The sequence below is a fragment of the Coregonus lavaretus genome (assembly GCF_964263955.1).
Source record: "Coregonus lavaretus genome assembly, contig: HAP1_SCAFFOLD_7085, whole genome shotgun sequence".
Lineage (NCBI taxonomy): Eukaryota > Metazoa > Chordata > Actinopteri > Salmoniformes > Salmonidae > Coregonus > Coregonus lavaretus.
The window spans coordinates 724-28,566 of record NW_028161033.1 but is presented as its reverse complement, the minus strand read 5'-3'; the positions used below and the strand labels follow the sequence as shown (position 1 = coordinate 28,566).

The window sequence follows — 27,843 nt, the reverse complement described above, 5'->3', positions numbered from 1 at the left end:
GACCGGTCCTAACACAGCTATCTGTAGTCCAGTAGGACCGGTCCTAACACAGCTATCTGTAGTCCAGTAGGACCGGTCCTAACACAGCTATCTGTAGTCCAGTAGGACCGGTCCTAACACAGCTATCTGTAGTCCAGTAGGACCGGTCCTAACACAGCTATCTGTAGTCCAGTAGGACCGGTCCTAACACAGCTATCTGTAGTCCAGTAGGACCGGTCCTAACACAGCTATCTGTAGTCCAGTAGGACCGGTCCTAACACAGCTATCTGTAGTCCAGTAGGACCGGTCCTAACACAGCTATCTGTAGTCCAGTAGGACCGGTCCTAACACAGCTATCTGTAGTCCAGTAGGACCGGTCCTAACACAGCCATCTGTAGTCCAGTAGGACCGGTCCTAACACAGCTATCCGTAGTCCAGTAGGACCGGTCCTAACACAGCTATCTGTAGTCCAGTAGGACCGGTCCTAACACAGCTATCTGTAGTCCAGTAGGACCGGTCCTAACACAGCTATCTGTAGTCCAGTAGGACCGGTCCTAACACAGCTATCTGTAGTCCAGTAGGACCGGTCCTAACACAGCTATCTGTAGTCCAGTAGGACCGGTCCTAACACAGCTATCCGTAGTCCAGTAGGACCGGTCCTAACACAGCTATCTGTAGTCCAGTAGGACCGGTCCTAACACAGCTATCTGTAGTCCAGTAGGACCGGTCCTAACACAGCTATCTGTAGTCCAGTAGGACCGGTCCTAACACAGCTATCTGTAGTCCAGTAGGACCGGTCCTAACACAGCTATCTGTAGTCCAGTAGGACCGGTCCTAACACAGCTATCCGTAGTCCAGTAGGACCGGTCCTAACACAGCTATCCGTAGTCCAGTACCTATCCTGGGGTCCAGTGGGACTCGTCCTAACAGAGTAAGGTTCATCTCTTCACACATCCTCTCTGCTCCTCCAGTGGTGGGGGGGAAGATCTGAGACGTGTTCTAGAGGGGGAGAGAGAGGGGGGGGGGGAGAGAGAGGGGAGGCGAGGGGAGGAGAGAGAGGGGAGAGAGGGGAGAGAGGGAGGAAGGAGAGATGGAGGGGGAGAGATGGAGGGGGGAGAGATGGAGGAGGGAGAGATAAAGGGTTACCCATCATGCCGATGAATGGTGTGTTTGTCTATAAGAGAAAGTTACATATTGTGTCTGACGTGCATTCATGTATGTGTGTGTGTGTGTGTGTGTGTGTGTCTCTGTGTGTGTGTGTGTGAGTGTGTCTATGTGTGTGTGTGTGTGTGTGTGTGATACTCATACCTTGCATTTGGGACAGACAAATCCACTCATGTTCTCCACCACTCCTATGATGGGCAGCTGGACCTTCTGACAGAACCGGATCTCCTTCCTTACATCCTGAAGAGATACCTCCTGGAGAGGAGGGAGAGGGAGGGGTGAGAGAGGGGGGGGGGGGGGGGGGGTGAGAGAGAGAGAGAGAGAGAGAGAGAGAGAGAGAGGGGGGCGAGTTAAAGTCCTGTTAGGTTGAGTTATGACTGGGTAGTCTAACAGGACTTTATGATTGATCTGACCACCAGCCATAACAGAGAGCAAATGGTGGGAGGATGGTGTTCTCGGGGTGATGAGAGGTGTTGGGTTTGCGCCAGACATAGCGTTTTCCTTGATTGCCAAAAAGCTCAATTTTAGTCTCATCTGACCAGAGTACCTTCTTCCATATGTTTGGGGAGTCTCCCACATGCCTTTTGGCGAACACCAAATGTGTTTGCTTATTTTTTCTTTACGCAATGGCTTTTTTCTGGCCACTCTTCCGTAAAGCCCAGCTCTGTGGAGTGTACGGCTTAAAGTGGTCCTATGGACAGATACTCCAATCTCCGCTGTGGAGCTTTGCAGCTCCTTCAGGGTTATCTTTGATCTCTTTGTTGCCTCTCTGATTAATGCCCTCCTTGCCTGGTCCATGAGATTTGGTGGGTGGCCCTCTCTTGGCAGGTTTGTTGTGGTGCCATATTCTTTCCATTTTTTAATAATGGATTTAATGGTGCTCTGTGGGATGTTCAAAGTTTCTGATATTTTTTTATAACCCAACCCTGATCTGTACTTCTCCACAACTTTGTCCCTGACCTGTTTGGAGAGCTCCTTGGTCTTCATGGTGCCGCTTGCTTGGTGGTGCCCCTTGCTTAGTGGTGTTGCAGACTCTGGGGCCTTTCAGAACAGGTGTATATATACTGAGATCATGTGACAGATCATGTGACACTTAGATTGCACACAGGTGGACTTTATTTAACTAATTATGTGACTTCTGAAGGTAATTGGTTGCACCAGATCTTATTTAGGGGCTTCATAGCAAAAGGGGGTGAATACATATGCACGCACCACTTTTCCGTTATTTATTTTTTTGAATTTCTTGAAAGAAGTTATCTTCTTTTCATTTCACTTCACCAATTTGGACTATTTTGTGTATGTCCATTACATGAAATCCAAATAAAAATCCATTAAAAATTACAGGTTGTAATGCAACAAAATAGTGAAAAACGCCAAGGGGGATGAATAACTTTTGCAAGGCACTGTATATATAAACTACCTGGTTGCCATAGTAACGTGCAGCTACCTAGTATTGTGGGAAATTACAAACTTTTTTTATGCACATGCTCTGTATGAGCCTTAAACCAGCTACTCTTCCCTGGGGGGTTTATTATGGATCCCCATTAGTTCCTGCCAAGGCAGCGGCTACTCTTCCTGGGGTTTATTATGGATCCCCATTAGTTCCTGCCAAGGCAGCAGCTACTCTTCCTGGGGTTTATTATGGATCCCCATTAGTTCCTACCAAGGCAGCAGCTACTCTTCCTGGGGTTTATTATGGATCCCCATTAGTTCCTGCCAAGGCAGCAGCTACTCTTCCTGGGGTTTATTATGGATCCCCATTAGTTCCTGCCAAGGCAGCAGCTACTCTTCCTGGGGTTTATTATGGATCCCCATTAGTTCCTGCCAAGGCAGCAGCTACTCTTCCTGGGGGTTTATTATGGATCCCCATTAGTTCCTGCCAAGGCAGCAGCTACTCTTCCTGGGGTTTATTATGGATCCCCATTAGTTCCTGCCAAGGCAGCAGCTACTCTTCCTGTGGTTTATTATGGATCCCCATTAGTTCCTGCCAAGGCAGCAGCTACTCTTCCTGGGGTTTATTATGGATTCCCATTAGTTCCTGCCAAGGCAGCAGCTACTCTTCCCTGGGGGTTTATTATGGATCCCCATTAGTTCCTGCCAAGGCAGCAGCTACTCTTCCTGGGGTTTATTATGGATCCCCATTAGTTCCTGCCAAGGCAGCAGCTACTCTTCCTGGGGTTTATTATGGATCCCCATTAGTTCCTGCCAAGGCAGCAGCTACTCTTCCCTGGGGGTTTATTATGGATCCCCATTAGTTCCTGCCAAGGCAGCAGCTACTCTTCCTGGGGTTTATTATGGATCCCCATTAGTTCCTGCCAAGGCAGCAGCTACTCTTCCTGGGGTTTATTATGGATCCCCATTAGTTCCTGCCAAGGCAGCAGCTACTCTTCCTGGGGTTTATTATGGATCCCCATTAGTTCCTGCCAAGGCAGCAGCTACTCTTCCTGGGGTTTATTATGGATCCCCATTAGTTCATGCCAAGGCAGCAGCTACTCTTCCTGAGGGGGTCCAACAAAATTAAGGCAGTTATACATTTTTTTTTTTTAAACATTACAATTACATTCATTACAGAATTCACAACACACTAACTGTGTGCCCTCAGGCCCTCTACTCCACTACCACACGTCTATAACACAAAATCCACATGTACATGTGCGTATAGTGCGTATGTTATCATGCGTTTTGTATGATTGCGTAAGAAGAAGCCAGTGTTTTTTCCGCTCTTGTTTCTGAGTAACTTTTAAGTCACGTGGTCAAAGACAAAAAGGGCCGTCAGAGAGTGACCGCAGCGTCTCAGTCCATTCTGTTCATTTTCGGTATCTTTCAAAGGGCACAGCTGTGTGGAGATATGGAGAGAACAGAGGCAGCAATGCTATCAGCAGAATGGAAGTAAGAAAAAAAAAACTGCCGTTAATCGATCGTTTGTACGCTTTTGTTTCCCCATCATGTATCTCGCACACCTGCTAAACCGCCACGTAGACAAAATGGTTATAAAAGCTGAGACCCAACTCTAGTGATCGTTAACCGCTCCAGAATTGCAATTCTTATAATAAAATAAAAAGTTGTTTTGAAGAATCTACTAATCTCTCTTCCTTCTGATTAGATTTTCCACGACGCTAGTTGCTATAGTAAGCCGTAGTTACCTGCGGGGTGGTGACGATGACGGCCCCGTCGATGTGGGCGGAGCTAAGGTACTGGACGATAGACAGGTGCTCGTCAGAGGTGCCAGGGGGCGTGTCCACGATGAGGTAATCCAGATCCCCCCAATCAACGTCACGCAGGAACTGCTTGATCATCCCTGACAGGAAGTACAGCACCACCACAGCCAATCAGATCACAGCCTCACAGCCAATAAACCAATGAAAGTCCACATCACATCATCATTCACACTGGATATATATATATATATTTTTTTTTATCTTAGCCTTTAACTGAACCTCCATTTATCCAGGAAGTCCCGTTGACTGTTGACACTGTGTCAGCTATACACACACACACACACACACACACACACACACACACACACACACACACACACAGAGACACACACACACACACACACACACACAGACACACACACACACACACACACACACACACAGTGTTACCATTCTTCTTGGGTCCTCTCCATATAACAGCATCATCAGGACTACTGAGTAGGAAGCCAATGGACATGACGGCAAGGTTATCCTCTACGTACTGAAACACACACACACACACACACGGGTTATCCTCTACGTACTGAAACACACACACACGGGTTACCCTCTACGTACTGAAACACAGAACATATCTAATAAAGTAACTGGCTTGTGATTTGATTTCTGCCTCTTGTCATATTCATTAGGGTGTCCAATCAAAGACGCATCTTTTGACCAACGGGTAAAATAATGTTAATTGTGTAGATAATCCTTTTTTTTTTTTAAAGACAATGGTCCGAGAGGTCACGTGACCAACGGGCGTTATGGTCACTAGAAGCGCTGCAAACCCAATATCTCTTTTTCATATTTTAAAATCAACGACTGTTGATGCAGCTCAAGATGGCTGAAATGGAGGACCGCTCACGTCGCTCAAATGGAAGATTCATTTCTTTAAAAAGAAGAAGGAGACGAGACTGACGATCCCGGTCGAATTCCTACAGAGAACGATCCCTAAAATGGATCCCATCCATATCTCACAAAAGGTTGAGACAGAAAGAGCTCGTCGCATCTACTCGGGTCCTGAGACTGGTGATGCATCACACAGAACCGAGGACGCTGATCTTCAAGGTCCTCCGGTACGACGACCGCCAAGCCATTCTACAAGGAGCCAGAGAAGCAGAGCTCATTCACCACGCCGGTAAAGTGCTGCGGTTTTTTTGCCCTGACTACAGCACGCACACCTCCCAACGCCGCAAAAGTCTTCAACGGGGTCCGGAACAAACTCAGGACTGAGGGGGGTCATCCAGGTCATTCCTCGTCTATCCAGCAACGCTCCGGGCCACACACACACACGGGGGGGAGCGCGCCTGTCATTCACCACAGCACAAGACGCAGAGTAGTTTGTGACGTCACTGGGAGAGGACAACCACGAGCACCGCGCAGTGACTACACCGCCGGTCCCCTGTTGTGAGGAGGGGAAAACTCAAACAACGTGGCCATGCAAGCACCGGGGAACCTATGGGAATAAGGGAACTGGTCAAGAGGATTTATCTACAACTCCAAGGAGTTGAAGAATATTTGATCTAATTATTTGTGATCATTATGCACTAGCTTTTCCAGCTAGCTGGGTGATTGGGCCAGTAACGATACAGCTAACGTTAGCAGCTAGTTAAGTAAGTCATCGTCACACAACTGTTAGCTAGCTAGCTAGCTAGCTAGCTAGCTAGCTAGCTAACTGATTATCTCTTCAGTGGTGTTCAGTATAACCTACATGTTGTTGTTGAAAGTTTATCTAGCTTCTAATAAACTAAAATTGTATTTTTACTAACTAAGTTACGTTCACAACGTTTCGTGTGATAACTTCGTCTGGGGGGGTAGCTGGCTAGCTAACTTGTCTCACGTTGCTATGACAACAACTGCGTGGCTAGAGAAGAGGTCGACCATCGCCACTGAATTATTTTGCAAAGTTAGTTCTCCATATTTTAGGGTCCCCATGTAGCTCAGTTGGTAGAGCATGGCGCTTGCAACGCCAGGGTTGTGGGTTCGTTTCCCCGCATCTCTTGCCGTGCTCATATCTCCATTGTGTCAGTTAATGCAAAACATTTAGGAAATGGAGTGAGTTATTCAGGGAGGGGGGGGGGGGGGTATTGGGAGGGTTTTAGTGATTAGACACCGCTGGGTTCAGTCACGGGTCTAACATTGAGTAGAGAGGGAGGACTGTTGTGTCCTAACCTGTCAGGGAAGGGAAGGGAGGGATACTTTGTTTAAAATTGTTTTGATACGTTTTGCAGGGTTATTATTGGGGTGGAATGGCAATCTGAAGCGTTTTGTCATTTTACATGTGATTTTTATTCAACAATGGCTATGTTAACTGGTTTTTTTTCCTGGAACATCTGGTTTACAACGATTTAGTTGGCAACTGAATAGTCATTTTATAGTCGTTTTATAGTCGTCTTAAGTTACTCTTCTCCCCTTATATCCATCAAACTGGTGTTCACATCACCACAGATGGACCATGGCTAATTTAGTGGTCATTTCCTGGAATCTGAGGGGTTCCAATGAGCCAAATAAGCGAATCAAAATGTCTTGACGTGTATTACATAGGAATACGGTTGACATTGCTCTCATTGCAAGAGACACATCTTTTATAATAATATAATAATATGCCATTTAGCAGACGCTTTTTATCCAAAGCGACTTACAGTCATGTGTGCATACATTTGTACGTATGGGTGGTCCCCGGGGGGATCGAACCCACTACCCTTGGCGTTACAAGCGCCGCGCTCTACCAGCTGAGCTACAGAGGACCACCTTATAGAGGGTGATGCCCGTAGACTTCAAAACAAATACTACAAACTAGCAGCTGCTTCCTGCTTTACGTCTAAATCTAAAAAGGGGGGTGCTTATTCTACATAAACACAATGTACTGGAAATTATCAACAGGGCAGATTGATTTTACATATGTTCCACTGTGTATGGAAGGAAAACAGCATTTGTACAGTGGGGAAAAAAAGTATTTAGGCAGCCACCAATTGTGCAAGTTCTCCCACTTAAAAAGATGAGAGAGGCCTGTAATTTTCATCATAGGTACACGTCAACTATGACAGACAAAATGAGGAAAAAAAATCCAGAAAATCACATTGTAGGATTTTTAATGAATTTATTTGCAAATTATGGTGGAAAATAAGTATTTGGTCAATAACAAAAGTTTCTCAATACTTTGTTATATACCCTTTGTTGGCAATGACACAGGTCAAACGTTTTCTGTAAGTGTCACACCCTGGCTCTGGGACTCATTATGTTGAGCCAGGGTGTGTTCATTCTATGTGTGTATTTCTATGTTGGTATTCTGTTGTGTTGATTTCTATGTTTTGCCTGAGTGACTCCCAATCAGAGGCAACGAGTGTCAGCTGTCGTTGGTTGTCTCTGATTGGGAGCCATATTTAAACTGTATGTTTTCCCTTTGTTGTTGTGGGTTTTTGTTCCGTGTTCGGTCATTGATACCGTGGAGGTCACGAGTCGTTTCTTGTTTTGTATTCATGTTTAAACTAACTAATTAAAGTATGTTTGTTCATCACGCTGCGCCTTGGTCTCTCCCTGACGAACGTGACAGAAAAACCCACCATGCAACGACCAAGCAGCGTGTCCAGGGGCAGCTCTTGGGCTGGACATGGGAGGAAGCGCCGGGAGAAGAGACGGTGGAGGCGCGCCGTAGAGAGGAGCAACGGCGTGATCAGGGTCGTCGTCGGGCGGTCGAGAGGCAACCCCAGAAAATTTTTAGGGGGGGGCACACGGCATGGACGACGGGGCTGACGGAGGCAAAAGAGGGGCGGATTCTGGAGGCCACCAGGTTACGGATACACCGCCCTGTACGTCCTGTGCGGATGCCTCACACAGAGTGTGTGAGGGTAGGCATTCAGCCAGGACGGGTTGTGGCCGCTCTTCACTCCAGGGCTCCTATCCGTCTCCACAGCCCGGTTCGGCCTGTCCCTGCTCCACGCACCAAGCCTACGGTGTGCGTCGCCAACCCAGTCCGGCCAGTCCCTGCTCCACGCACCAAACCTACGGTGTGCGTCGCCAGCCCGGTCCGGCCTGTCCCTGCTCCACGCACCAAGCCTACGGTGTGCGTCGCCAGCCCAGTCCGGCCTGTCCCTGCTCCACGCACCAAGTCTACGGTGCGCGTCGCCAGCCCGGCCCGGCCTGTTCCTGCCACTCGCACCAAGTATACGGTGCGCGTCGCCAGCCCGGCCCGGCCTGTTCCTGCCACTCGCACCAAGGCAGGGGTGCGAGTCGTCAGCCTGGTAAGGCCCGTCCCTCCTCCACGCACCAAGCCAGGGGTGCGAGTCGTCAGCCTGGTAAGGCCCGTTCCTCCTCCACGCACCAAGCCAGGGGTGCGCGTCGTCAGTCCAGCACAACCCGTGCCTGGGTCACCGGTGCCTGGTAAGGTACCGGTCAACTGCTCCACTATGGAGCTGAAGCTAACCGCTCCTGCTAAGTCCAGTTCGGCTCCAGCCGGCGGGGCCAGACTGGACCAGGGGCGCTATGGGGGGTGTATTGGAGGGTGGTGGTCAAGGCCGGAGCCAGAACCGCCGCCGAGGAGGTATGCCCACCCAGCCCTCCCCTGTTTTGTTTAGTGGAGGCGCAGTCGCAGTCCGCGCCATTAGGGGGGGGTACTGTCACACCCTGGCTCTGGGACTCATTATGTTGAGCCAGGGTGTGTTCATTCTATGTGTGTATTTCTATGTTGGTAATTCTGTTGTGTTGATTTCTGTGTTTGCCTGAGTGACTCCCAATCAGAGGCAACGAGTGTCAGCTGTTGGCTGGTTGTCTCTGATTGGGAGCCATATTTAAACTGTATGTTTTTCCCTTTGTGGTTGTGGGTTTTTGTTCCGTGTTCGGTCATTGATACCGTGGACGTCACGAGTCGTTTCTTGTTTTGTATTCATGTTTAAACTTTAACTAATTAAAGTATGTTTGTTCATCACGCTGCGCCTTGGTCTACTCCTTACCTCGATCGTGACAGTAAGTCTTCACATGGGCCAAAATACCAGCAACAGTGTGTGAAAACCTTGTGAAGACTTACAGAAAACATTTGACCTGTGTCATTGCCAACAAAGGGTATATAACAAAGTATTGAGAAACTTTTGTTATTGACCAAATACTTATTTTCCACCATAATTTGCAAATAAATTCATTAAAAATCCTACAATGTGATTTTCTGGATTTCTTTTTCTAATTTTGTCTGTCATAGTTGACGTGTACCTATGATGAAAATTACAGGCCTCTCATCTTTTTAAGTGGGAGAACTTGCACAATTGGTGGCTGCCTAAATACTTTTTTCCCCCCACTGTATCTAATTCATATGACAAAGGTTTTCTCCCTTCTGTAACCAGAAGCCTGCTCAATTTAAAAATCGGATTATACGTTTAGTATTGGAACTGACGTGAATGCCATTATCGATTCTAAAACTAGAAAGATCTGGACCTTCTCATAGCTCATCGCAAGTGAATACTTCCAATGCACTTAAACCAATTCTTAAAAGATCTTAAAATGACTGTTGGGAGATTTCATAATCCCACAGCCAAGGACTAAACATGCTTGTCTGGTAGATTTAAGACTTTAAATCGAGAACTGACTATGTTTTAACCATTACTGATATTACAGGTAACATTGGTATTTATAAAAAAAACAACATTAAAATCGGCCATTCCATCTGATCATAATCCCCGTTCTTTGTACATTTCTAATCTCCCCCAATGAAAAACGCACTGAGATGGAGGATTAATAATTCTTTACAACTCTTGACTTCCATCTTTTAGTTTAGATCCAATTTAAAATAATTTTTGGGGAAATAAATTACCACTCAGTGGAGGACTCAACTACGGTATGGTTAGCTGTCAAAGGATTCATCAGAGGAAACACTACACATATTTCCTCTCTAATTTACAGAAATTAAAGACTTCAGAAAATCAGTCGTCATTTGGAAAATCATTATAAAATGCTGGAAGCCCTCTCTCTTAAAAAACAACTATTCAACAGAGAGAGAGAAATTGAGCTGAAAACAAGTAGACTGGAATTTAACGACATGTTGAGACGCAAATACTATTTACAAGGGAGAAGGCTTAGCCTCTTACTGGCCCTGCAGGTTAAACATGCTGAAACAAGATCATCAATACAGCTGATCAGATCTCCTACTAAGGGACTTAAACACGCTGAAACAAGATCATCAATACAGCTGATCAGATCTCCTACTAAGGGACTTAAACACGCTGAAACAAGGTCATCAATACAGCTGATCAGATCTCCTACTAAGGGACTTAAACATGCTGAAACAAGGTCATCAATACAGCTGATCAGATCTCCTACTAAAGGGACTTAAACATGCTGAAACAATATAATCAATACAGCTGATCAGATCTCCTACTAAGGGACTTAAACATGCTGAAACAAGACCATCAATACAGCTGATCAGATCTCCTACTAAGAGACTTAAACAAGGTCATCAATACAGCTGATCAGATCTCCTACTAAAGGGACTGATATCTGATCCTACAGAAATAAATACAACTTTTAGAGCATATTATTCAGAATCATACGGTTCCTCACATAGCTTTGACACTTCTGCTTGGGTCGGCAGTTCCTGGGAGAACCTTTACGTTGCAAAAAAAAACTCTCTCAAGAAGAAACAGGTTTTATTAGAGGAACCTGTCACTTTTTCTGAACTGAAAGCTGCTCTTTTTAAACCACGAAGAAAGATAAAAGCGCCCGGTATTGACGGAATACCTCCTGAACTCATTCTCAACTTTTGGGATGATCCAGGACTCCGGTTATTGTTGAAGGATTAGAAGGATTACTTTATCCTTTCCCAGGCAACCAGACAACCAGGATGTTATATCTACTTGCACCACCCATTCTAATCCATGTTACCATACAACCAGGATGTCAACAAGGTTGTCCCGCCTCCCCTATGCTATTTGCTCTTGAACCTGCTGTGGCACAAAGCACACGTCAAAATTAATCTTCCTCACATATCAAAAATCAAAAAAACTGAACAATTGAGCAATTTCTCTGTATGCAGATGACGTCACAAACTCTTAGAAAACCCTCCGGACAATAATGTCTATTTTCACAGCATTCAGCTCATGGTCTGGTTACAAGATCAACTGGTCTAAAAATCAACTCTACTACCTCTTAACTCAGCTGTGGGAAGTATGCAACTACCTCCCATGATCCCCAGTGAAGGGATTTAGCTCAGTTGGTAGAGCATGGCGTTTGCAACGCCAGGGTTGTGGGTTCGATTCCCACGGGGGGGGGGGGGCCAGTATGAAAAGAAAAAAAAAAAAAAATGTATGCACTCACTTGCTGTAAGTTGCTCTGGATAAGAGCGTCTGCTAAATGACTAAAATGTAAACTTTAAGAAACAAATCACCTACTTAGGCATTACCATTTCCCCCTCCATTCACAATACTGGCAGGAAGAACTACTTACAAACCTTTCAAAAGATCCCCCCCAAAAAAAGACATAAAAAGATGGTGCGCTAAGGCCGCTTCTTTGCATGCTAGAATCTCAATTATTAAAATGGAATGTCCTCCCCCTCATATCAATTTGATGACTTCCATGTTCCAACTGCCTCCTCCTATATATATATATATATATATATATATATATATATATATATATATATATATATATATATATATATATATATATATATATGTTACTGGTCTAAAAACTTGACTCTGTCATAAAGAAGTTCATTTGGAGGAGAAAGAGACCGCAGATTAAAATATACGCAACACAACAGAGAAACAAACGCATCAGGTGGACTTGCAGTTCCAAATTTAACATTTTAACAATCACCTGTCGCACCACATGAATTTCCTGAAGACCTGGTTAAGGCCTCTGTTCCTCTGTGTGCTACTGAAGAGTCAATAGTTTCACCAATTAGATTACAAAGATTGATTATTTTCTGGATTAACGCCTAACAACAATGTGCATTATTGTTTTGGGACCCCATTATAGCGTAACTCAGTAAATGCGTGGAAAGCTACAGAGAAGCATATGAGATCTAATCTTAAAAAACGGCATTCGTACTCTCCAATATGGCGTAATAAATCATTCTTAGCGTGTAAGAAACCATTTCTATCAGATTCTTGTTCTAAGAAGGGTATTTACACTTTCAAAGAGACATTTTCAATGTGAAATGGACTCGTCAGTTTCCAGGAAATCCACCAGTGTTTTAAAATGTCCCAGGTTCACCATTTTTGTCTTTACCTTCAACTCCGCCCTATCCATGCCAGCCAATGGGGTCCGCCCGGGGAGCAGGACTAGCAGTACACCCATTGGTCAAACTTCTAAACGGACACGCCCCTCAAGAGTTGTTTCTGATATCTATAGTCAATTAAATCTAGCTGCACAAAAACCCATTAACTCTACGCACTGTATGGGGGAATGATTTTACACTTGCTGACAGACAAATCAATTGGGAGACAGTATGGCAAAAAATATATATATATTTGGATCATCTAGAAACCATCAATCACCAATTAATTAATTTTAAAAAAATAGAACACCTCAAAAAAAAGATATCACATGGGTATTAGCCAGTCAAAACTGTTCGCTGCTCTGGCACCCCAATGGTGGAACAAGCTCCCTCACGACGCCAGGACAGCGGAGTCACTCACCACCTTCCGGAGACATTTGAAACCCCACCTCTTTAAGGAATACCTGGGATAGGATAAAGTAATCCTTCTAACCCCCCCCCCCCCCTTACCCCACCAAAAAAATAAATATATATAAAACAAATATTTGTAAAGTGGTTATCCCACTGGCTATAAGGTGAATGCACCAATTTGTAAGTCGCTCTGGATAAGAGCGTCTGCTAAATGACGTAAATGTAAATGTAAATGTATTAGTCCAGCGCCATTATGTGGGTTCTACACCACAAGGGGACCTTGGTACTTTTCAGAATGCGTTGTGGAAATGCCCCGGGGGTGGTGGAAATGCCCCGGGGGTGGTGGAAATGCCCCGGGGGTGGTTGAATTCTAGGGGGGGGAAAGTCAACAACGTCATCTCTGTACTTATAGAGAAGATACTGCCATCAGATTCAATAGTGATGTTGCTTTGTTATGACTCTGAATTGCACTTGTCAGAACGCCAAACGGAGAGTGTGGTTGGGCAGGAACCACAGCTGATAAAAAAAAGGTGGATTCCATCGCAAAAATGGCTGCTCACATTTAATGAAAAATTGTACTTATGGAGCTCTCCACGGACCAGAATCCACTGGGCCAAGGAGTCCACTCTGGACACATGGGGGGGGGGAAAGCAGCAGCGGACATTTTTGAACTCACAGACCTTTACACCCATGAACGTGTATCATTAACTTGTCACTATTTCTGAGACTATATGATGTATTGTTCAGCAGATTTACTATGTAATATTAATTTGTTTTTATCTCATTATTTATTTTACATGCTATCAGATTGCCGGTGGAGGGTGGGGGGGGGTTAAAAAATATATCTATAAATGTATTGTATGAATCCTATGAATTGAAATAATAAAAGCTTGATTTAAAAACGGGAAAAAAAATAGAAAACCAAATGGTCCAAACCTCATGTCGTCATAATCCCTTCAAACGGTTTGAATTAGGGCGACTAAATCAATGGAGGCCAGGAATTAGGGCGACTAAATCAATGGAGGCCGGAATTAAGGCGATTAAAACAATGGAGGACGGAATTAAGCCGATTAAATCAATGGAGGCCGGACTAATGCTACTGGCTAACTGACAGGCTCACTTCCCTGTTGACCTCTAAGAACTAATGCTACTGGCTAACTGACAGGCTCACTTCCCCTTTGACCTCTAAGAACTAATGCTACTGGCTAACTGACAGGCTCACTTCCCCGTTGACCTCTAAGAACTAATGCTACTGGCTAACTGACAGGCTCACTTCCCCGTTGACCTCTAAGAACTAATGCTACTGGCTAACTGACAGGCTCACTTCCCTGTTGACCTCTAAGAACTAATGCTACTGGCTAACTGACAGGCTCACTTCCCCGTTGACCTCTAAGAACTAATGCTACTGGCTAACTGACAGGCTCACTTCCCTGTTGACCTCTAAGAACTAATGCTACTGGCTAACTGACAGGCTCACTTCCCCGTTGACCTCTAAGAACTAATGCTACTGGCTAACTGACAGGCTCACTTCCCCGTTGACCTCTAAGAACTAATGCTACTGGCTAACTGACAGGCTCACTTCCCTGTTGACCTCTAAGAACTAATGCTACTGGCTAACTGACAGGCTCACTTCCCCGTTGACCTCTAAGAACTAATGCTACTGGCTAACTGACAGGCTCACTTCCCTGTTGATCTCGAAGAACTAATGCTACTGGCTAACTGACAGGCTCACTTCCCTGTTGTTGACCTCTAAGAACTAATGCTACTGGCTAACTGACAGGCTCACTTCCCCGTTGACCTCTAAGAACTAATGCTACTGGCTAACTGACAGGCTCACTTCCCTGTTGACCTCTAAGAACTAATGCTACTGGCTAACTGACAGGCTCACTTCCCCGTTGACCTCTAAGAACTAATGCTACTGGCTAACTGACAGGCTCACTTCCCTGTTGACCTCTAAGAACTAATGCTACTGGCTAACTGACAGGCTCACTTCCCCGTTGACCTCTAAGAACTAATGCTACTGGCTAACTGACAGGCTCACTTCCCTGTTGACCTCTAAGAACTAATGCTACTGGCTAACTGACAGGCTCACTTCCCCGTTGACCTCTAAGAACTAATGCTACTGGCTAACTGACAGGCTCACTTCCCTGTTGACCTCTAAGAACTAATGCTACTGGCTAACTGACCGGCTCACTTCCCTGTTGACCTCTAAGAACTAATGCTACTGGCTAACTGACAGGCTCACTTCCCTGTTGACCTCTAAGAACTAATGCTACTGGCTAACTGACAGGCTCACTTCCCCGTTGACCTCTAAGAACTAATGCTACTGGCTAACTGACAGGCTCACTTCCCTGTTGACCTCTAAGAACTAATGCTACTGGCTAACTGACAGGCTCACTTCCCTGTTGACCTCTAAGAACTAATGCTACTGGCTAACTGACAGGCTCACTTCCCTGTTGACCTCTAAGAACTAATGCTACTGGCTAACTGACAGGCTCACTTCCCTGTTGACCTCTAAGAACTAATGCTACTGGCTAACTGACAGGCTCACTTCCCTGTTGACCTCTAAGAACTAATGCTACTGGCTAACTGACAGGCTCACTTCCCTGTTGACCTCTAAGAACTAATGCTACTGGCTAACTGACAGGCTCACTTCCCCGTTGACCTCTAAGAACTAATGCTACTGGCTAACTGACAGGCTCACTTCCCTGTTGACCTCTAAGAACTAATGCTACTGGCTAACTGACAGGCTCACTTCCCCGTTGACCTCTAAGAACTAATGCTACTGGCTAACTGACAGGCTCACTTCCCTGTTGACCTCTAAGAACTAATGCTACTGGCTAACTGACAGGCTCACTTCCCTGTTGACCTCTAAGAACTAATGCTACTGGCTAACTGACAGGCTCACTTCCCCGTTGACCTCTAAGAACTAATGCTACTGGCTAACTGACAGGCTCACTTCCCTGTTGACCTCTAAGAACTAATGCTACTGGCTAACTGACAGGCTCACTTCCCTGTTGACCGCTAAGAACTAATGCTACTGGCTAACTGACAGGCTCACTTCCCCGTTGAACTAGACATATTTCTTCTCCAATGCGGAGGACATTAAACAGAGGTAAGACAGAGAGCGATTTTCTTCTTTTTAGTAGATTTCTCACAAAAACAAGCTTCTCTCTGTAGAAATGTAAACGGGACCACTGAGCGTATACCAAGCTGTTTATTTTCAAAGCTTTTTAAAAATGTCGTATTACTGGAAGTTTATATGGAGACTGTTTAGTTTACAAACCGTTCGGAAGCTACAGACGAATTTTTTTGTGAGAAGACCGATTTTCGGGATGTCTCATGGTCCGACAAACACCGCTCTAGCTCGGTCACATCGGCGAATGTTGTGGATTGAGACGCATCCAGTGCAATGGTTTTTAAATGGGGACTGTATTATGCTAATTAGATTTCCGCACAGGGGAGACATCGACCTTAGGGGGTTAATGACACGTTAGAGAAAATAGAAAAGGGACTCTGATTAGGTGCAGCGGTCTGAGGCACTGCATCACAGCGCCTGGGGCGTCACTACAGACCCGGGTTCGATCCCAGGCTGTGTCACAACCGGCAAGCTGACTTCGGTCGTGTTTACTCCGACACATTGGCGCAGCTGGCTTCCGGGTTAAGCGAGCGGGTGTTAGGAAGCGCGGTTTGGAAGGGTCATGTTTCGGAGGACGCATGACTCGACCTTCGCCTCCCCCGAGACCGTTGGGGAGTTGCAGCGATGAGACAAGATCGTAATTGGATCTCACGAAATGGGGGGGGGGGGGGGGGGGAGGGTGTTAAATTACAACAAAATAACAATAAGACACATATAAAACAATGAGAATTTAAATAAACACAACCATTCAGAACGTGAATAATCACATTTGTTTTGGTAAACTTCACTTCCTTATAACATAGGAAAGTGAATTATCACCAAAATGTACCTGGTCCAAACTACAACAACACACAGACAGACAGTAGTCTATTGAAGACAGACTCACCACAGGAGACCAGCCAGAACCACTCTAATGGACCTACGACAGACAGACAGACAGTAGTCTATTGAAGACAGACTCACCACAGGAGACCAGCCAGAACCACTCTGATGGACCTATGACACACAGACAGACAGGTTATACACTGAACAAAAAATATAAAAACCGCAACATGTAAAGTTCTGGTCCCATGTTTTATGAGCTGGAAATAAAAAGATCCCAGAAATGTTCCATACGCACAAAAAAAAAGCTTATTTTTCTCAGATTTTACACACAAATGTGTTTACATCCCTGTTAGTGAGCATTTCTCCTTTGCCAAGATAATCCATCCACCGGACAGGTGTGGCATATCAAGAAGCTGAATAAACAGCATGATCATTACACAGGTGCACCTTGTGCTGGGGACAATAAAAGGCCACTCTAAAATGTGCAGTTTTGTCAGAACACAATGCCACAGATGTCTCATGTTTTGAGGGAGTGTGCAGTTGGCATGCTGACTGCAGGAATGTCCAACAGAGCTGTTGCCAGAGAATTTAATGTTCATTTCTCTACCATAAGCCGCCTCCAACGTCGTTTTAGAGAATTTGCCAGTACGTCCAACTGGCCCCACAACCTTAATGTATGTGATATTTTATTTTAGCTCATGAAACATGGGACCAACACTTTACATGTTGCGTTGATATTTTTGTTCAGTATAAATTAGACCAACTTTCACGCCTGTGCACAGCTCTTCACATGCGCACGGCTCACAGCCAGGCAGTGTTGCAGCGCGAGGTGGAATACGCTATTTAGGATTCGTAGTTCTTTGACTGCGCGATTCATTAACCAGCTATGAAATAAAATGGCGGGAAATACTTTGAAAACAGCTACCGCAGCATTTATTTTACTATAAATGTGATCATACTTGCCTTTTTATTCACAAATGCGCAGCGGTGTAAAGTAATTAAGTAAAAGTACTACATAAGTCATATTTGGGGGTATCTGTACTTTACTATTTATGTATTTGACTACTTTTACTTCACTACATTCCTAAAGAAAATAATGTATTTTTTACTCCATACATTTTCCCTGACACCCAAAAGTACTCGTTACATTTTGAATGCTTAGCAGGACAGGAAAACGGTCCAATTCACGCACTTATCAAGAGAACATCCCTGGTCATCCCTACTGTCCCTGATCCGGCGGACTCACTAAACACAAATGCTTTGTTTGTAAATGATGTCTGAGTGTTGCAGTGTGCCCTTGGCTACCCATTAAAAAAAAAAAAAAAAAAGAAGAAAATGGTGCCGTCTGGTTTGCTTGAGATAAGGAATTTGAAATGATTTAAACTTTTACTTAAGTATATTTTAGTAATTAGATTTACTTTTTGATACTTAAGTATATTTAAAACCAAATATTTTACTGGGTGACTTTCACTTTTACTTGAGTGGGACAACATTCCACAGGTCCCAATCAACAGCCTGATCAACTTTATGCAAAGGAGATGTGTCGCGCTGCCATGAGGCAAATGGAGGTCACACCAGATACTGACTGGTTTTCTGATCCACGCCCCTACTTGTTTGTGTTTTTAAGGTATCTATGTCCAACAGATGCACATCTGTATTCCAAGTCATGTGAAATCCATAGATTAGGGCCTAATTTATTTATTTCAAATGACTGATTTCCTTATATGAACTGTAACTCAGTAAAATCTTTTAAATTGTTGCATTTATATTTTTGTTACGTATATATATATATCATATTGAAAGGTATCAAACACACAGGCTGACGTAACAGAGTAGAGCAGAGAGAGAGATAGGACCTGACAGAGTAGAGCAGAGAGGTGTTATGGCCTGTGGAATACAGCAGAGAGAGAGAGATAGGACCTGACAGAGTAGAGCAGAGAGGTGTTATGGCCTGTGGAATACAGCAGAGAGAGAGATAGGACCTGACAGAGTAGAGCAGAGAGGTGTTATGGCCTGTGGAATACAGCAGAGAGAGAGAGATAGGACCTGACAGAGTAGAGCAGAGAGGTGTTATGGCCTGTGGAATACAGCAGAGAGAGAGAGATAGGACCTGACAGAGTAGAGCAGAGAGGTGTTATGGCCTGTGGAATACAGCAGAGAGAGAGAGATAGGACCTGACAGAGTAGAGCAGAGAGGTGTTATGGTCTGTGGAATACAGCAGAGAGAGAGATAGGACCTGACAGAGTAGAGCAGAGAGAGGTGTTATGGCCTGTGGAATACAGCAGAGAGAGAGATAGGACCTGACAGAGTAGAGCAGAGAGGTGTTATGGCCTGTGGAATACAGCAGAGAGAGAGAGATAGGACCTGACAGAGTAGAGCAGAGAGGTGTTATGGCCTGTGGAATACAGCAGAGAGAGATAGGACCTGACAGAGTAGAGCAGAGAGGTGTTATGGCCTGTGGAATACAGCAGAGAGAGATAGGACCTGACAGAGTAGAGCAGAGAGGTGTTATGGCCTGTGGAATACAGCAGAGAGAGAGAGATAGGACCTGACAGAGTAGAGCAGAGAGGTGTTATGGCCTGTGGAATACAGCAGAGAGAGATAGGACCTGACAGAGTAGAGCAGAGAGGTGTTATGGCCTGTGGAATACAGCAGAGAGAGAGAGATAGGACCTGACAGAGTAGAGCAGAGAGGTGTTATGGCCTGTGGAATACAGCAGAGAGAGAGAGATAGGACCTGACAGAGTAGAGCAGAGAGGTGTTATGGCCTGTGGAATACAGCAGAGAGAGAGATAGGACCTGACAGAGTAGAGCAGAGAGGTGTTATGGCCTGTGGAATACAGCAGAGAGAGAGAGATAGGACCTGACAGAGTAGAGCAGAGAGGTGTTATGGCCTGTGGAATACAGCAGAGAGAGACAGATAGGACCTGACAGAGTAGAGCGGAGAGGTGTTATGGCCTGTGGAATACAGCAGAGAGAGAGAGATAGGACCTGACAGAGTAGAGCAGAGAGGTGTTATGGCCTGTGGAATACAGCAGAGAGAGAGAGATAGGACCTGACAGAGTAGAGCAGAGAGGTGTTATGGCCTGTGGAATACAGCAGAGAGAGAGATAGGACCTGACAGAGTAGAGCAGAGAGGTGTTATGGCCTGTGGAATACAGCAGAGAGAGAGAGATAGGACCTGACAGAGTAGAGCAGAGAGGTGTTATGGCCTGTGGAATACAGCAGAGAGAGAGAGATAGGACCTGACAGAGTAGAGCAGAGAGGTGTTATGGCCTGTGGAATACAGCAGAGAGAGAGAGATAGGACCTGACAGAGTAGAGCAGAGAGGTGTTATGGCCTGTGGAATACAGCAGAGAGAGATAGGACCTGACAGAGTAGAGCAGAGAGGTGTTATGGCCTGTGGAATACAGCAGAGAGAGAGAGATAGGACCTGACAGAGTAGAGCAGAGAGGTGTTATGGCCTGTGGAATACAGCAGAGAGAGAGAGATAGGACCTGACAGAGTAGAGCAGAGAGGTGTTATGGCCTGTGGAATACAGCAGAGAGAGAGATAGGACCTGACAGAGTAGAGCAGAGAGGTGTTATGGCCTGTGGAATACAGCAGAGAGAGAGAGATAGGACCTGACAGAGTAGAGCAGAGAGGTGTTATGGCCTGTGGAATACAGCAGAGAGAGAGATAGGACCTGACAGAGTAGAGCAGAGAGGTGTTATGGCCTGTGGAATACAGCAGAGAGAGACAGATAGGACCTGACAGAGTAGAGCAGAGAGGTGTTATGGCCTGTGGAATACAGCAGAGAGAGAGAGATAGGACCTGACAGAGTAGAGCAGAGAGGTGTTATGGCCTGTGGAATACAGCAGAGAGAGAGATAGGACCTGACAGAGTAGAGCAGAGAGGTGTTATGGCCTGTGGAATACAGCAGAGAGAGAGAGATAGGACCTGACAGAGTAGAGCAGAGAGGTGTTATGGCCTGTGGAATACAGCAGAGAGAGATAGGACCTGACAGAGTAGAGCAGAGAGGTGTTATGGCCTGTGGAATACAGCAGAGAGAGAGAGATAGGACCTGACAGAGTAGAGCAGAGAGGTGTTATGGCCTGTGGAATACAGCAGAGAGAGATAGGACCTGACAGAGTAGAGCAGAGAGGTGTTATGGCCTGTGGAATACAGCAGAGAGAGATAGGACCTGACAGAGTAGAGCAGAGAGGTGTTATGGCCTGTGGAATACAGCAGAGAGAGAGAGATAGGACCTGACAGAGTAGAGCAAAGAGGTGTTATGGCCTGTGGAATACAGCAGAGAGAGAGAGATAGGACCTGACAGAGTAGAGCAGAGAGGTGTTATGGCCTGTGGAATACAGCAGAGAGAGAGATAGGACCTGACAGAGTAGAGCAGAGAGGTGTTATGGCCTGTGGAATACAGCAGAGAGAGAGAGATAGGACCTGACAGAGTAGAGCAGAGAGGTGTTATGGCCTGTGGAATACAGCAGAGAGAGATAGGACCTGACAGAGTAGAGCAGAGAGGTGTTATGGCCTGTGGAATACAGCAGAGAGAGAGATAGGACCTGACAGAGTAGAGCAGAGAGGTGTTATGGCCTGTGGAATACAGCAGAGAGAGATAGGACCTGACAGAGTAGAGCAGAGAGGTGTTATGGCCTGTGGAATACAGCAGAGAGAGAGAGATAGGACCTGACAGAGTAGATCAGAGAGGTGTTATGGCCTGTGGAATACAGCAGAGAGAGAGAGATAGGACCTGACAGAGTAGAGCAGAGAGGTGTTATGGCCTGTGGAATACAGCAGAGAGAGATAGGACCTGACAGAGTAGAGCAGAGAGGTGTTATGGCCTGTGGAATACAGCAGAGAGAGAGAGATAGGACCTGACAGAGTAGAGCAGAGAGGTGTTATGGCCTGTGGAATACAGCAGAGAGAAAGATACGACCTGACAGAGTAGAGCAGAGAGGTGTTATGGCCTGTGGAATACAGCAGAGAGAGAGATAGGACCTGACAGAGTAGAGCAGAGAGGTGTTATGGCCTGTGGAATACAGCAGAGAGAGAGAGATAGGACCTGACAGAGTAGAGCAGAGAGGTGTTATGGCCTGTGGAATACAGCAGAGAGAGAGAGATAGGACCTGACAGAGTAGAGCAGAGAGGTGTTATGGCCTGTGGAATACAGCAGAGAGAGAGAGATAGGACCTGACAGAGTAGAGCAGAGAGGTGTTATGGCCTGTGGAATACAGCAGAGAGAGAGAGATAGGACCTGACAGAGTAGAGCAGAGAGGTGTTATGGCCTGTGGAATACAGCAGAGAGAGAGAGATAGAAACATATCAAATCACATGACACAGAGACAGAGAGAGTATACTGCTACACAACCCACCTGTTCTCCCTCCAGACCCATGATCCTGGGGATGGACGGACCACAGATATCTACATCCAGGAGAGCAACCTAGAACACACACACAAGGAAGTAAGTAAGGTGTGGAACATTGACTCCAGTAAACACCAAGCAGAGTCAGTGGGCATCACATAGTCAATAGCGTACGAACACCCTCCTCTGGCCACAGAGGGGCAGCAGTGAGTTCTGCTACAGCAAGTGAGCCTCCAGCCTGAGGCGCTGTTCCATTTGTGACCACCAGAGGGAGACAAACACTGAGATCAGGTACTCCCAAGGGTTCGTTTGAGCAGAGGTACAGAGCCGGATGTTAGCTAAACAGACTGGTACCAGGCTGGTGTTTTCATAGTACTGAAACCAGAACAGACCCTCCTACACCACCACTGGTCAGGATGACTCTAGCGGTTACCGTCATCAGAGAGAGAGAGAGAGACAGAGACAGAAAGAGAGACAGAAAGAGAGACAGAGACAGAAAGAGAGACAGAAAGAGAGAGAGAGAGAACACTAAATAGCTTATGGAACAATACATTTTAAACGTTGTTATTCTCTCTAATGTTGACTGATAATGTTGTCGTCTTTGTTTTGTTTCATTCACTTGGTTGGTTTTCATCTGGTCTTTCTTTTAACTTGCTTTGGCAAACATAGGTTTCCCATGTCAGAGGACATGGACCTCAGGGCGTTAACGATCCCCTGGAAACGCAGATTATGTCCATTAAGCTGTGTTACGGTTAAATCACTCCCCACGCCAGCAGTGTAGACCTTTGGCGTTGCTCCCTCTCTCTCTCTCTCTCTCTCTGAGGAAGTAACAAAACTAGAGAGAAGCTAAAGGGCATCAGTAACCCCCCCCTTCACACAAACCCTCCTCCCCCTCCGCCAAGCTCTCCCTGCCTCCTTTCTCCTCCAGAGTGATTCTCTGATGTCTTCAGGTCATGTCACTTCCTCTCAGGGCTCAGATTATTTCCTGTGTGAGCACCTGCCTTTGTCTAGGCCATCCCTTTCACGATATAAAGGCCCAAGTGTTCCTCCAACATCCTAAATACTTCCTCCCTCCCCCTCTGTTCTAGAGACACTTCTCCAGCCTTCACCAGGGAGAGGCAGTGAGAGTGTGTGTTTAAATACTTCCCCCCTCTGTTCTAGAGACACTTCTCTAGCCTTCACCAGGGAGAGGCAGTGAGAGTGTGTGTTAAATACTTCCCCCCTCTGTTCTAGAGACACTTCTCTAGCCTTCACCAGGGAGAGGCAGTGAGAGTGTGTGTTAAATACTTCCTCCCTCCTCTAGAGACACTTCTCTAGCCTTCACCAGGGAGAGGCAGTGAGAGTGTGTGTTAAATACTTCCTCCCCACTCCTCTAGAGACACTTCTCTAGCCTTCACCAGGGAGAGGCAGTGAGAGTGTGTGTTAAATACTTCCTCCCCCCTCTGTTCTAGAGACACTTCTCTAGCCTTCACCAGGGAGAGGCAGTGAGAGTGTGTGTTAAATACTTCCTCCCCCCTCTGTTCTAGAGACACTTCTCTAGCCTTCACCAGGGAGAGGCAGTGAGAGTGTGTGTTAAATACTTCCCCCCTCTGTTCTAGAGACACTTCTCTAGCCTTCACCAGGGAGAGGCAGTGAGAGTGTGTGTTAAATACTTCCCCCCCCTGTTCTAGAGACACTTCTCTAGCCTTCACCAGGGAGAGGCAGTGAGAGTGTGTGTTAAATACTTCCCCCCCCTGTTCTAGAGACACTTCTCTAGCCTTCACCAGGGAGAGGCAGTGAGAGTGTGTGTTAAATACTTCCCCCCTCTGTTCTAGAGACACTTCTCTAGCCTTCACCAGGGAGAGGCAGTGAGAGTGTGTGTTAAATACTTCCTCCCCCCTCTGTTCTAGAGACACTTCTCTAGCCTTCACCAGGGAGAGGCAGTGAGAGTGTGTGTTAAATACTTCCTCCCTCTGTTCTAGAGACACTTCTCTAGCCTTCACCAGGGAGAGGCAGTGAGAGTGTGTGTTAAATACTTCCTCCCTCCTCTAGAGACACTTCTCTAGCCTTCACCAGGGAGAGGCAGTGAGAGTGTGTGTTAAATACTTCCTCCCTCCTCTAGAGACACTTCTCTAGCCTTCACCAGGGAGAGGCAGTGAGAGTGTGTGTTAAATACTTCCCCCCTCTGTTCTAGAGACACTTCTCTAGCCTTCACCAGGGAGAGGCAGTGAGAGTGTGTGTTAAATACTTCCTCCCTCCTCTGTTCTAGAGACACTTCTCCAGCCTTCACCAGGGAGAGGCAGTGAGAGTGTGTGTTAAATACTTCCTCCCTCTGTTCTAGAGACACTTCTCTAGCCTTCACCAGGGAGAGGCAGTGAGAGTGTGTGTTAAATACTTCCTCCCTCTGTTCTAGAGACACTTCTCTAGCCTTCACCAGGGAGAGGCAGTGAGAGTGTGTGTTAAATACTTCCTCCCTCCTCTAGAGACACTTCTCTAGCCTTCACCAGGGAGAGGCAGTGAGAGTGTGTGTTAAATACTTCCTCCCTCCTCTAGAGACACTTCTCTAGCCTTCACCAGGGAGAGGCAGTGAGAGTGTGTGTTAAATACTTCCTCCCTCCTCTAGAGACACTTCTCTAGCCTTCACCAGGGAGAGGCAGTGAGAGTGTGTGTTAAATACTTCCTCCCCCCTCCTCTAGAGACACTTCTCCAGCCTTCACCAGGGAGAGGCAGTGAGAGTGTGTGTTAAATACTTCCTCCCTCTGTTCTAGAGACACTTCTCTAGCCTTCACCAGGGAGAGGCAGTGAGAGTGTGTGTTAAATACTTCCTCCCTCCTCTAGAGACACTTCTCTAGCCTTCACCAGGGAGAGGCAGTGAGAGTGTGTGTTAAATACTTCCCCCCCCCTCTGTTCTAGAGACACTTCTCCAGCCTTCACCAGGGAGAGGCAGTGAGAGTGTGTGTTAAATACTTCCTCCCTCCTCTGTTCTAGAGACACTTCTCTAGCCTTCACCAGGGAGAGGCAGTGAGAGTGTGTGTTAAATACTTCCTCCCTCCTCTAGAGACACTTCTCTAGCCTTCACCAGGGAGAGGCAGTGAGAGTGTGTGTTAAATACTTCCTCCCCTCTGTTCTAGAGACACTTCTCTAGCCTTCACCAGGGAGAGGCAGTGAGAGTGTGTGTTAAATACTTCCTCCCCCCTCTGTTCTAGAGACACTTCTCTAGCCTTCACCAGGGAGAGGCAGTGAGAGTGTGTGTTAAATACTTCCTCCCTCTGTTTTAGAGACACTTCTCTAGCCTTCACCAGGGAGAGGCAGTGAGAGTGTGTGTTAAATACTTCCTCCCCCCTCCTATAGAGACCCTTCTCTAGCCTTCACCAGGGAGAGGCAGTGAGAGTGTGTGTTAAATACTTCCTCCCCCCTCCTCTAGAGACACTTCTCTAGCCTTCACCAGGGAGAGGCAGTGAGAGTGTGTGTTAAATACTTCCCCCCTCTGTTCTAGAGACACTTCTCTAGCCTTCACCAGGGAGAGGCAGTGAGAGTGTGTGTTAAATACTTCCTCCCCCCTCTGTTCTAGAGACACTTCTCTAGCCTTCACCAGGGAGAGGCAGTGAGAGTGTGTGTTAAATACTTCCTCCCTCCTCTGTTCTAGAGACACTTCTCTAGCCTTCACCAGGGAGAGGCAGTGAGAGTGTGTGTTAAATACTTCCTCCCCCTCTGTTCTAGAGACACTTCTCTAGCCTTCACCAGGGAGAGGCAGTGAGAGTGTGTGTTAAATACTTCCTCCCCCTCTGTTCTAGAGACACTTCTCTAGCCTTCACCAGGGAGAGGCAGTGAGAGTGTGTGTTAAATACTTCCCCCCTCTGTTCTAGAGACACTTCTCTAGCCTTCACCAGGGAGAGGCAGTGAGAGTGTGTGTTAAATACTTCCTCCCTCTGTTCTAGAGACACTTCTCTAGCCTTCACCAGGGAGAGGCAGTGAGAGTGTGTGTTAAATACTTCCCCCCTCTGTTCTAGAGACACTTCTCTAGCCTTCACCAGGGAGAGGCAGTGAGAGTGTGTGTTAAATACTTCCCCCCTCTGTTCTAGAGACACTTCTCTAGCCTTCACCAGGGAGAGGCAGTGAGAGTGTGTGTTAAATACTTCCTCCCTCCTCTAGAGACACTTCTCTAGCCTTCACCAGGGAGAGGCAGTGAGAGTGTGTGTTAAATACTTCCTCCCCCCTCTGTTCTAGAGACACTTCTCTAGCCTTCACCAGGGAGAGGCAGTGAGAGTGTGTGTTTTAATTTAGCTTGGTATTTCATTTGAGAACAAATACTGCTTGCTCAAGAGGTGAACTGAACAGTTGAATGAAAAACCTGTGATATGATGTGTTTTAACGGTACTACGTGGTCTGATCATAAAGAGGAGTTTGGGAAGCATGGCACACAGTGTCCGTCCGATCACACCGACTGTGGTCAGCTATCTGTGTGACCCTCCCACAGTACAGGACACGGGACAGAGAGGGGTTGAAGTGTTACCTCTTTAGTGGTGTCACTATCTGTGTGACCCTCCCACAGTACAGGACACGGGACAGAGAGGTTGAAGTGACAGAGAGGTTGAAGTGTTACCTCTTTAGTGGTGTCACCATCTGTGTGACCCTCCCACAGTACAGGACACGGGACAGAGAGGGGTTGAAGTGTTACCTCTTTAGTGGTGTCACCATCTGTGTGACCGTCCCACAGTACAGGACACGGGACAGAGAGGGGTTGAAGTGTTACCTCTTTAGTGGTGTCACCATCTGTGTGACCCTCCCACAGTACAGGACACGGGACAGAGAGGGGTTGAAGTGTTACCTCTTTAGTGGTGTCACCATCTGTGTGACCCTCCCACAGTACAGGACACGGGACAGAGAGAGGTTGAAGTGTTACCTCTTTAGTGGTGTCACCATCTGTGTGACCCTCCCACAGTACAGGACACGGGACAGAGAGAGGTTGAAGTGTTACCTCTTTAGTGGTGTCACCATCTGTGTGACCCTCCCACAGTACAGGACACGGGGACAGAGAGAGGTTGAAGTGTTACCTCTTCAGTGGTGTCACCATCTGTGTGACCCTCCCACAGTACAGGACACGGGGACAGAGAGAGGTTGAAGTGTTACCTCTTCAGTGGTGTCACCATCTGTGTGACCCTCCCACAGTACAGGACACGGGGACAGAGAGAGGTTGAAGTGTTACCTCTTCAGTGGTGTCACCATCTGTGTGACCCTCCCACAGTACAGGACACGGGACAGAGCGGTTGAAGTGACAGAGAGGTTGAAGTGTTACCTCTTTAGTGGTGTCACCATCTGTGTGACCCTCCCACAGTACAGGACACGGGACAGAGAGGTTGAAGTGACAGAGAGGTTGAAGTGTTACCTCTTTAGTGGTGTCACCATCTGTGTGACCCTCCCACAGTACAGGACACGGGACAGAGAGGTTGAAGTGACAGAGAGGTTGAAGTGTTACCTCTTTAGTGGTGTCACCATCTGTGTGACCCTCCCACAGTACAGGACACGGGACAGAGAGGGGTTGAAGTGTTACCTCTTTAGTGGTGTCACCATCTGTGTGACCGTC

The 27,843-nt window shown here is 46.5% G+C and overlaps 1 protein-coding gene across 1 annotated transcript; it reads right to left on the bottom strand.

Annotated features, from left to right (window-relative positions):
- Positions 1 to 26,785, bottom strand: LOC311121181 (cytosolic Fe-S cluster assembly factor nubp1-like). Its single transcript, XM_084195703.1, has 7 exons — positions 26,773 to 26,785; positions 22,290 to 22,358; positions 17,060 to 17,092; positions 4,752 to 4,842; positions 4,287 to 4,441; positions 1,288 to 1,398; positions 1 to 978 (listed from the first exon to the last, which is right to left on the bottom strand). Exons 2-7 carry the CDS (start codon positions 22,308 to 22,310, stop codon positions 823 to 825), a joined length of 567 nt encoding a protein of 188 aa, XP_084051829.1. The 5' UTR covers positions 22,311 to 22,358; positions 26,773 to 26,785; the 3' UTR covers positions 1 to 822.
- Positions 26,786 to 27,843: the final 1,058 nt, after the last annotated feature.

Coding starts and splice junctions, on each gene's coding strand:
- LOC311121181 (XM_084195703.1), bottom strand. CDS start 22,310: ATGGGTCTGGAGGGAGAACAG. Junction 17,093..22,289: donor TGGGTCTGGAGGGAGAACAG/GTGGGTTGTGTA, acceptor TGTGTGTCATAG/GTCCATCAGAGTGGTTCTGG. Junction 979..1,287: donor TTGTCTGTCCCAAATGCAAG/GTATGAGTATCA, acceptor CTCCCCCTCTAG/AACACGTCTCAGATCTTCCC.